Genomic DNA, 12,111 nt, shown 5'->3' on the forward strand with positions numbered 1-12,111 from the left:
AATTTGGGCCATTTTTTGCCTTGAAGTGTTATAAAACTGCAACAGAGTTCTTAACAAAAACTTGGCAAGGACTCAATGAGTTTTTGTCAGAAATTTGGCAAGTTTTTGGTGTCAGTAAATGCTGTGAAAACTTGCCAAAAACTCAGCCATTTTTTGCAACTTGGAGATGACTCTGCCATAAGTACATCTATGATTTTGTCCATGGATACTTCCATTGAGTGTCCTCCCAGTCAACATGATATAGTAGACTATTCCTTCATTTCTTTTAGCCAAATTAATATCATTGCAAACATAAGACGTCACTTAAATAAAGCATACATAAGCTGAATCTGAACCATCTGATTTAGTTTTGTTATTAGAAGCCTAATCAAGATGGAACTTCTTTCCCTCAAGGTGACACCAATGTTAATGTTACACCACTCTGGGGGTCGGGGGATGATGGAACGAGGGGACAAGTTTCTGGGACGGGGAGATAGAGGGATCTTAATTTGAAGAAGGTGGGGTGATGACAGCGGGGGACGGGAGGGGTTGTATATACTATAAATATGGTACTTAAAATGCTAGTTATGAAAAGATGTATTGCAATATAAGATATAAAGATGTAAAAGAGTAAATAATTGAACATTGCATTGAATTGGAACGTTGAACATTGAACATTGAACATAAAAAGTCAAACCAGCAAATAGTCAACTCTAGGATGTCCCCCCTTCCTTAGTGGAGGTGGTGGAATCTAGTGACACCATTGGGGACGGGGGAACAGAGTCTCCAAGTCCCTGGTGCGTCCTTGTCTTCAGGACGTGGGCAAAAAGGGGGAGACGGGTCCCCGTGTTACTATGGATATTTTGTCATGGATTTGAATTTGTCTCTCTAAATTTGACACAGGCCGTCCAAAAATGGATTGGGCCATAGGGGACGATGAAATTCCCTAGGATGGATAGGGAACTTCTAGCTGTCTTGATGACTTATAGCCATCCCCAGTGTTCCTGATCACTTTCTAACTGTAAAATAGGAAGTAAATGTGAAAAGCTTTTTTGTAGGGTTTGTTAGACCCCACCCTTCCTCCAATACATGTTTCAGTTTGGTTTGGGTTGGGACGACTTGCGGTTGTGAATGATCCACAAGGTACCTGAGGTAACTGGGGCAGATCCTTGGTGATTATGACCATGAATTTCCCACCTACCAAGTACGATCTAAACTTTTCCAACACATGCATGATGGCAAGCATTTCCTTAATGTATGTGGAATAGGGCCTCTTTGTGTCTTATAGCTTCTTGCTCTCATAGGCAATGGGGTGCTTGTTTGGCATTAGGAAATCCTAAAACCCCTTCATTTGGAGCATCACATTTTAACACAAACGGTCAAGTGAAATCTCGTAGAGCCAACATGGGACAAGTGCTCACCTCCTACTTAAGTCTGTCAAATACTCAAATGCTTGTTGAGCCTCAATCGTCAGCCTGAAAGCCTCTTTTTGGTGAGATTTGTTAGAGGTGTCCCTAATTGTGAAAACCCCTTAACAAATTTTTTGTAATAGCTGCACAACTTGAAGAAACACTACAGCTCTGTGCATGTCCTTGGTGGCATTCAATATAGAATTTCTTGTATTTTTCCTTGCTATACCTGAGCACCTTGATTGTTGTTCGCATGACTTAGATGTTTTAAACTCCCATGCTTTGTTGTATGAGTATGCTATCCTAGGACATGAAAAGAAACTTCAGCAACTTTGTATTAAAGATATGATTCATACAAGGTTGAAAGATGGCTGAACCATTGGTCAACGCATATGGCATGACTAAAACTAAAAACACAGTGTCCATATTGACATTAAAAATACTGTCTTGTAAATATCTAGCTCCCTCATTTTGATTTAATAATACCCGAGTCTAAGATCAATCATTGAGAAGTACACTGCATCATGAAACTCATCTAATTATTGATCCTAGAAATGAATTATCTTTCTTCAATTGTCTTTTTTGGTTAAGTTAAGCCATGGTAGTCTATACACATTCTCATGGTACAGTCCTTCATTAGGACAACCCAAGAAGCAAAGGGAGTTGAATTCAGTCTAACTACCCCATGTCCAATAATTCATCAATGGCTTTCTCTATTTCTTCCTTTAATTTCTTGGGCTGCACAACCAGAGCAGTGATGATAGGCTTTGAAGCTTCCTTTAGCACAATAGTATGCTCAAACCCTCTATGTGGATGCCTTCTTGGAGAAATTTCACTGAGTATCAAGGATATTTGTCGAACACTGTCTAATTTTATGCATAATGCTGATTGTTATCACCTACAAGAATCTTAGATGAAATCAAGCATTGTGTTTCCCATGCTGCATCACCACGTCTAAAAATGCTCAATTCTCTTCACTGACACGATTCTGGTAGAACAGTTGGACATAACCTTGCAACACATCCTCCTTCCCATCACTCTGTATTTATGTTTTATGGTGTAAAAGTTTTGAGAGTACTTTCCTAGGGAATATACACACTTCATACACAATATGACATTAGTATCCCCCAAGTCCACATAGAAGTTATTGATAACCTTGTAGTTTCCTAGTGTAATACTCATCTGAGGTAACCACTGTGTACATTTCATATTAATCCTCTACTGCCATATAAGTGTTCCATTTATTCTCATGAGAGATGGATTCCTGTGAATCACTACTCATGAAAGTCAATGAGTTTGACTTAAAAACTACACAGTTAAATCCTGATAGCAATATCACAATTTGAATTGTTGTGGAAAATATGTCCTACTTAACTTTGATGAGCTTTCTAATTAATGGTTCAAAAGGCACAACACTTGGCGCAGGTTTTACAAATGTGGTTACAAGCAAAGTGGGTTTAACCATGGAGGAAACTTCATAGTTAAGCATGCTGAAATTGGAGTAGTACTGGGATGGGTGATCCTTCGGGAAGTCCTAGTGCTTCACCTCTGTGAGCATCACCTAGATCCGGTGAGTGCTAAGTGTTACTTTTATTCTCATGAGAGATGGATCTCATGATAATGGGTCAATGAGTTTGACTCGAAAACTACACAGTTAAATCTTGATACCAATATTACAATTTGACTTGCTATCTCGTACTTATCAATTGATGAGCTTAAGGGATAAGTTTAAGGGGCTTTCTAATGAATGGGCTATATAGCACAACACTTGGTGAAGGTTTTGCAAATGTGGTTGCAAGCAGAGTGGATTTAACCGTGGAGGAAACAACGTAGTTAAGCACGCTCGAGCTGGAGTAGTATTGGTATGGGTGACCACTCGGGAAGTTCCAATTCTTCACCTTTGTGAGAATCACCTAGATCCAATGAGTGCTAAGTGTTCCATTTATTCTGTGAGAGATGGATTTGTGTAAATCACTACTCATGAAAACGGGTAAATGAGGTTGACTCAAAAACTACGTAGTTAAATCCTGATAGCAATATCAGAAGGCTTATTATCTTTATTTTTCTTGTGTGAGAATCTTTTTAACTAAAATTTACTTTTTTAATTGATTCCGTGTTTCAAAAATCCTCGGACTGAACTAATGTGATTGGGCAAATTAGTTAGCTATTCAATGTAGAATATACAATGAAGATTGAAAATGAAATCACATCTATATTTACGCTAACTCTTTAACATTTTGCAAATGAATGAATTTCTGGTTGTTCTTCCATGTTAGGGTTAGATCGATTTCTTCTGGCTATAATGGTGTGTAAGGTGGATGTGTACAAGGCAGGCTGCATTACTCATACCCAAGTCATGGCAAGTATGCATTTGTCATGAACCCTCCAAGCTGGTAGGATACACTACTTTGATACCACTATAAAACTATGTTCCACAATGTTATGTGGACGGTCACGATAGGAGATGTGTTTCCAAGACATTTCCTAAAGAGGCAAAAATAGCGGATGGCAGTATACAAATTTTTAATGTGTGTGTGAATTTTTCAAATATATGAAGATATTGAGGGAAAGAGAGAGGTATATGCCAATAATTGATTATTAGCAAGACTAGCAAATAAATCACCAATTCACAAGTTACAACAGTAGTATAACAATATAAATGATAATAGCAGCAGCATAAATCAGTATAACAACATTATAACAATAGTCTCAAACATCAAAACCATGGTCTATCAATATAAATATTCAAATCAAAATGTCTCAAATATGTATCCAAAAGTCTCAAACATCAAAATATACCAGGCATAACCTATGAAACTAAGCTTTATTCTAGCTATCAAATATCCAAAGGCTTAATTGATTATCCAATGAATGTTTAATTTTTGAATTTAAACGGCCTTAAATTTAAATTATATATATATATATATATATTTAAAATTCTAATAATTAAAAGTTTAAAAGCTATTAAATTAATCTATAACTCTAATATATTTTATTTAATATAAATGTTCTAACATGTTTTTTTTTTGATAGGTAACATTATGGATATTATATTGATATAAAAGAGAGGAAATACAATTGAAAGTATGGCCATAAACCTTATTGCTCTGTTTCTACCCACACATTTCATTACAAAAAATTAGAGTATAAACACTCTGCAAAAAGCACAGACCGTTCAACCCAAGAACACAAAACACCATAGAGAAAATTGTGCACACGCGCTCTCTGACCTCCACCACCGATTTCCTTGAGACTAATCTTTAATCTTTAAACCAGCAGGCTGCCTCCCCGCGAGTAAATGTTGGTATAGAGTGGTTGTCCTATGTAGAGCTCGGCCTTGAGATACCCTGCCTAGCCTGGCGACACTGCAGCTGCCTCCCTCTTCTTCAAGCAGTGAGGCATCCACCCACATTCCTTGTGTCGAGGATGCTCCCCCTCCCGCTTCTTCTTCTTCTCAAGTTGGTGACGTAGGGCCTACCCTGGAGCTAGCATGCTCTTGCGTGGTGTAGCCTTCATGAAACCTCGCTTGCTCTCCTCCGAAACCTAGATTCTCCCTTGCAAAAAGTCCACAAACTTTTTCCAGCCTTGCTTTGCCTCTAGGACACGCACTCCCTTTGGGCTTGCAGAGGACCATACAGAGGACCATACCACTAGGGGTTGAATCGACGACTCCCCTCCATTGATCAATCTCCAAGGCTCCTCACCCATCTCAATGCCCATGCCGAAAACAACTCTTTCCAGAATTTCTTCCAGCCCCTGCAGCCACTGTCTATCCACACATGTTGCAACTACTCGACGAACTTCCTCCTTTGTCTTAGCTACCATTAGTGCCAGCGCCACAAAAAGAGACACCACGTCCAAATTTGAGCGCCTCTTCGAGTAGTCATCCAAGTAATCCGGCCCAAACATCTGCAGAACACCCACCATGAAATCTGGCTCATCAAAAACAAATATGTTCTTGAGACTCCGAATAGTGATCTTTCCATCATACGATTGCGTCTGGTTCTTAGAGCCTAAAGCAAAATTAGCCTCCATATTTGTTGCCTTTGAAAAATTTCTATGCATTGCTTTGGCTTTCTCTTGAATTCAACTTGTTTCGAACCCTTTGGAAACAAGCATGCGCCGGGGTCTTGATGAATGATTTAACAATCAGACACACGCGAAAGATTGGGATCTCTGCATGCTGTAGAATGATAAATGCCATCGGGTTGGAGTCATGATGCCTTCCTCAATTGCTCAGCGAGGATGAAAAATTATCGTTTTAATGTGCCCGAATCATAATATCTCTCTTTAATCTTCTGCCACCTTATTTGCTTCTCGATAGGTGTGGGAGACCTTGAAATCTTCAAATTCAAATAGCAGTCCTTTGATCTGCTGATTATATTTATCGAGTTGCCATGCTTCCAGCCTCCCTTCTTTGATGCCGTTAATAATGATCTTTGAGTCTTTTTCCAGATGGAGTTTTCAAATGCCCAGTTTAGCTCCTAACACAAGAGCCTCTTTTGCTGCACAACATTCTGCCACATTGTTCATGCCATCATTCAGACATTTAGCCACGAATGCAAGAGTGATGTCCTTGTAATCTCTTGCGACACAACCACACCCTGAGACCCCCGGGTTTCCTCTGGCAGCCTCGTCAAAATTTATTTTGACCCATCCTTCCTCCAGTGGCGACCAACATACCTTTTCCCTATTAGATATGTTTCTTATATTGAATATTAAAAAGCTTAAATTAAATATTAGATTTATAATTTTAATATATTTTAATATATATGATTTAATATGTAAAATTATAAACATATATTTAATCATGAATTATATTGTCCATGGGCACAAATTTGAACCTTGTGGGTTGCCAACATTGTCGATTTGACAAAAAACAAATTTTAAATATTTGAGTTCAATTTTTAATGCCAAAAAATCATCTGAGTATTTTGGGACACTTTTTTGTTTCAGGGATAGCTGGGGGAAGTTTCAGGCATCCCCTAGGCGTTTTGGGGATGGATCACTGTCCCCAAATAGCAAGGGATGTTTCTTACGGTTTCCTGCTATTTTTGAAATCGGGGACAGCTGATGGGGAAAATTCATTTTTGTCCCATTGTCCCCGAAATGTTTCGGGGATGGAAACAAGTCCCCAAGGACAGGAAATGCATTTCTGTAGGTATAATATCCCTGCTGGACATTTCCATCCAAATTTCTACTGTTTCATTGCTGAATGGTGAACCATTGACCAACCAAATTGCATGTATTTGAAATACGTTGTGAGGTGCTGATTTTCAGTTTATGAAAACATTCTCTTTTTTTTCAACTCAGAAATGAACACATAGCTTAATACATCTGGGCTCTTTTTTAACAACTCAATGAAGAGTAGATAGTGCAGACTGAAAAGGAAATCATACTTGATATTTAAGCAACAACACTGAAATAATCCTCATGAAACAGAAATACAAACAAGGCAGAAACTTACAATTTATAGATCAATATATTCTTTTGTTTGCCAAAACTGGAACATGCAAGGATTGAAATTATTAAATTACATTGCAGCAATAAAATAAAGTGCAGAGATATTTTTCTCGAGAGTGAATTGGCTGGAAATGATAACCGATATCTGCACAGAGTACATTGCAGATTTAAGACTGAATTGAAATACAAATAACGTGCTTAAAAATTCCTTCACATCCAGCTCCAAACAGCATAATATCCTCCAGCAATGTTACTAATACAAAAGTAGTCACCCAAGTGCTCCAGCTATGAATTTCCCCAGAACTGAGATAATGCCCATGTTTAGAAGATTGCTACACCCAGCAATCAGTAGATAGGTGGCCAAAAATAAATATTAACTGCTTCAAAATACAAGTTGACCCTTGTTCCAGCCGCTAACACCATCCATGACTCCTATACACTCCTAGATTATAAAATCTCATCAACCAGCACTGCTCAAACTCACAACTTCCAAATGGCTGCAAAGGCAATGCCAATGTGAGCAATGGTCATCCCAATAGTATAACCTCCAATAGCAATCACTAGTCACCCAACATATTCAATACTATATCTCATGTAGACTACAAATTTCTCAAGTTTCAAGTGCTTTAAGTTTAAATCACTATGAAAAATTTGATTAATCTCTCCAACAACTGGCTAGGGCAGATTAGTCTCACTACCAAATCCAGTCACCCTTCTGGCTTCCGTCCTAGGGTTTCCAGGTCCAACGAAACCTTCCAAAGTTGAACAGGAAGAAAAGTAATCTTAGCAGTAGAAAATTAGCCTCAGAATTTCATTTTCATAACAATTACTAGAAGCCACTAGAAGAACTTTTAAATTTCCCACTCCTATATTTTATTCAAACCTGGGAAATAAAGTGACTATTAATTCTTTAATATTCTACTCAAGTCACTTTATGATGCTGATTGAATAAATTAAATAACATCACCCTTTAAATAAATTTAATCAGATAATATAAATTAATAAAACAAATTATTCCCTTTTCCCTGATAAGGGGACCTTATAGTGTTTTGGGATTGGAATTACATCTTAGTAGAGTAGGCTGGTTGTACAGGCTTACATGGCGCCTAACAGCAGGATGCATTAGAATCTAAATCAATAAGAACACAACTCAACAGAAATAGATTTCACACCCTTTGCGTGCAATACACTGAATATAATCCTTAAATCTTTTTTGTATTTTTCACTTCATTTGCACTGTAGCCTTTAGGATCTTCGAAATGGCTCTCATTCTGTGAAAGCAAGGGAACTTGTCTGAGTATTGGATTCTGTTTGGAAATAACTTGCATTGTTCTATCATTAAAGGGTTTGTGATGCTTCATTTCATGAACGGTTTGGAATTAATTGAAAGTTGAAACCATGGACAATAAATGACTTTGATTTGTTTGCCTTGTAGTCGTGTTGATGCCTTGCTGTGTTTGTTTGCCTGTCTTCTTTATTCTCCTAAATTGTCAGTTTTGTAGAGAAAAAAAAAATGCGCAATAAAATTTCTTTAAGCATGGGCATAGTAAAAGTATTGTACTTAGCATGTTATGCTTTTATACTTTTTGATCTGCATCTATGATAGCAAATGTAAGTGGTGCAATCTGTTTTAAAATATGTGCTTAGTCTTAACAATTTGATGTATGCCCCTCAGAATGATGGCAACAGTCATGAACTCTATAATTCTACAAGCATCCATGGAGAATTTAGGTGTCCAAACTCGTGTCCAGACAGCTTTCAAAATGGCAGAGGTTGCAGAACCATATATTAGACGTCGAGCAATCCGTCATCTTGAAAAAGGCAGAGTGGTCATATTTGGTGGAGGGACTGGAAATCCTTTCTTCAGTACTGATACAGCAGCTGCTCTCCGAGCTTCTGAGAGTATAACCTTCTCCCTTCTTAACTGCAAAAATTATCGGGTATTTGGAGGCATCTTTTAAGTAGGAGGCCAAGGAATTTATTTAGAGCCTTTTGCTTTTGCAGTTAATGCCGAGGTGGTTCTGAAAGGAACAAACGTAGATGGTGTCTATGATTGTGATCCCAGAAAGAGTAATAATGCTATAATTGACCACATATCATATAGGGACTTCGCTGCCAAAGGTCTTTCAACTGCAATGGACATAACAGCTATAACTCTGTGTGAAGAAAATTGCATTCCAGGTGAACTAAATGACTTTTCTTCTCATCACATGTTTTTTGCACATTTGGTCTTACACAGAAGGCTTTTTGGCTTATTGTTGCTGGCTTTTTTGTATGCAGTTGTGGTGTTTAATTTGCACGAGCCAGGAAATATTTCGAGGGCTCTAAGTGGGGACCAAATTGGCACTCTCATTGACCAAATGGGGAAAATTGGTTAGTCCATGTTTTGCAAGAGATGGATCTGTAGTTAAGAAAAATGGTAAAAATTGCCTAGTCATGTTTCTTATACAAGAGATGAATCTTCAGTATGGGACATTTGATCAATTTGAGAGGCTGAAATTGCCTGAGGAAATCCTGTGCCGTAATGGAAAATCATTAACTGAAATAATTTCTTTTTCACACCAAACAAATGAATAATGCAAGCTATACCATTGTGGAAAGACCAGGGTTTCAACATGATTGTGACTTCCATCCAGATGAATGGCTATTAAGAATATGGAATTTGTGGTTTTGGGATGGTCTCCTCAGAACTGGTGGTTTCCCAGTATGCAGCAAAGTATGAGGCCTTTCTGTATGTTATATTATATGTTAATTTTTTGACCCACTAGAAAGAGTCACAATGTTTGACAGTGAATCAATTTTTTTTGTAAAATAAATGATGCATGTTGGGTTTTGTCACCATATAGATTTAATTCGCATTAAATAAGCGAATAACTTCCTTTGTTTATAATAGAAAAATATATCATGTCTTGTTCATCGTCATGCTTTATCTATAAGAATATTGTATTATATAACTCAAACTTAAGTTTCACTACTCGCCAGATATTATATTTATTAGTTTTATGCTCAGTTGCCAATTCATGACAAGAATCCGATTCAGGCACGGAATCGGATCCGTGGATTTTTTATTTTTCCAATTATGATTCGTGGAGGATTTGTGCATATATATATATACTAAAAATAAGAGAAATATACATAATTCTAAAACTAAATCATTTCATAGTATGCATCTATGAATCTAGTATACTTGATCAATGACATTGATAATTAATTAATTTTCATGATTATAAAGAAAATCAACACATTCATGATTATAGATAATAAATGAATTTGCATTGTGATTTAGAGGGTCATTTTTAGGGTTTAGGGCCTTTAGAAAAAAAAAATAATAAAAAAATGAGGTTGGGCTCACTTTTTTGCAAATTTTTTTGGACCCTTCCGCAGATTCATGCAGATCCGGGTAGGATCCATAATCTTGCTTGTGGATCGGATCCACAAGATCCACAGGCAGGATTACGGACCCACACGCGGATTTGTATTCGAATCGGACCTGAATCCGGATTCGAGGGTGAATGCATGAATCCGGTAACTAGGGTTTTATGGTGTTCCAGTTTTGTTTTCTCTAATAATAGACCACTGCACATTTGAAGATACAATCTATTTCATAGTTTATGTGGACTGTCTGGGCAAATACTTCTAATTCAAATTAAAGACAAATAAATTTGAATTCAATAAAATATATAAAAAAACACTGAAGTGGTTGACTTGCGTACCTAACCCTCTTCCAATGGTTGCTCCAAAAGGACTATTGGCAAGAGCTAAAGGTAAGATGTGCAACTTCCCTCTCACTACTGATCATGAAAGAGCCATCTACCCAAGTATAATGTGTTCAATGCAAATCACTACTATGAGGCTACAAACTAGCAATTGCATTGTTACGTTGATAGGGAGATATACTTGAGCAGTATATTGGAGGGTGGGGAGAAAATTTTGAGGACACATTTGTTGGTTGTGGTCGTCAACATTTTTGTGATACATGGTCTTTTGCCTTAAAGATCTAAAGACCAAGAGAAATTAAAGATGAGGTGCATTTTTTTGAAGGGAAAGTTTTTTGGGATAAGTGGCTTCTAAAACATCTTTTCTTAATATGTCTGATTAAGTATAACAACAAATATGAGACCCAAGGTATGCATAGTGATTATTATTGCAACCTTAGTTACTTGAGTTCATGGTTTTGCCCAGAGAACCCTGCCTGGGTTTGAACCAGTTTGAAATATTGGTTCGGTTTGGGCAAAATTCGGCCAAGGTTCCAATTCCCTGGGGGTGGTTCAAACCCGGATTTTGAACTTAGCTAAATTTCATTGCTCAGATTGAATTTCAGGCGAACCCCAAGATAATGTTTTGAGTTCTGCAGCCTTAAAAAGTTAATGTAAATTGGTTATTTTGGCTTCTAACGTCATTTGTGGTGTGCAAATAAGTGATTGAGTAAAAGTAAGTTTGTGCAAGGAGTAGGAGATTGGATTATGAACTATATGGAAGTGTTTGTGTCTCATTGCTACATATTTGCAAGCATACAATAACAGGAAGAGGTAAGTTCTTGTTCTATTTTGCTTTTGTTTTAATGTTTTGTTTAATGTTTTTATTTTTTTCAATTGTCTTTCATTGCCAATAAGATCTAAAAATTATATTCCCTAAAAATTTATTTTCAATAACAATATGTCAATATGTATGCAAGTTCTTATTATAGGGAAAGAAGTTTCGAAGGGATCTACATCTTCCTCAGTAGGCAATGCCCCTTAAAGAATAGAACCTCCATTTGATTCTCCTTTGTGGAAGTATGTGGATATTATACAACCTCTTCTAGGAGGTGGTCGCTTCTGTTGGAAATGTTGGGGTTGTGATGTAGAAAGAAACAATACATATTATTGTGTGGTGGGTCATTTGTGTGGATACATTGGTAGAGGAGTGAGAAATGTCTTGGAAAAAAAATGCACAGTATTAAAATATATTGAAGGCCATGAGTGAGCTGAAGAGAGATGAACTTAGACAAAATACCATTAATGACAATAAAAATAAGAAAAAAGCAAAAGGAATGATATCTACCCTAGATGTTGTGATAGAAAATCATCCCTTCTATACTACCTCAGCTACCCCTGATTCTCAAAATGAAGTACCCATTCAACATAAAGAAAGGGACCACTTTGAAATTGCATTTCAAAATTGGAGTAGGGAAATTGCTGACATTGATCCGGCAAGATGTTTGTATGCAAATGGACTGTTTTTTAATCTTGTTTGCTCTCCATATTTCAAGTAGATGTTG

At 37.1% G+C, this 12,111-nt stretch overlaps 1 protein-coding gene across 1 annotated transcript in view; it reads left to right on the forward strand.

Moving 5' to 3' along the window:
• LOC149532164 (aspartate/glutamate/uridylate kinase family protein) overlaps nucleotides 1–9,767 on the forward strand; it is a 44,657-nt gene extending 34,890 nt beyond the window's left edge. Inside the window, exons 6-8 of the mRNA XM_089811462.1 lie at nucleotides 8,527–8,753; nucleotides 8,856–9,032; nucleotides 9,132–9,767. Of these exons, the coding sequence (XP_089667588.1) occupies nucleotides 8,527–8,753; nucleotides 8,856–9,032; nucleotides 9,132–9,229 (502 nt within the window). The 3' untranslated portion in view covers nucleotides 9,230–9,767. The remainder of the gene's footprint in view (nucleotides 1–8,526; nucleotides 8,754–8,855; nucleotides 9,033–9,131) is intronic.
• The last annotated feature ends 2,344 nt before the right edge of the window (nucleotides 9,768–12,111 follow it).

The sequence above is a fragment of the Cupressus sempervirens genome, chromosome 11, assembly GCF_028749045.1.
Source record: "Cupressus sempervirens isolate cs-2001-9-10 chromosome 11, ASM2874904v1, whole genome shotgun sequence".
Taxonomy (NCBI): Eukaryota; Viridiplantae; Streptophyta; class Pinopsida; order Cupressales; family Cupressaceae; genus Cupressus; species Cupressus sempervirens.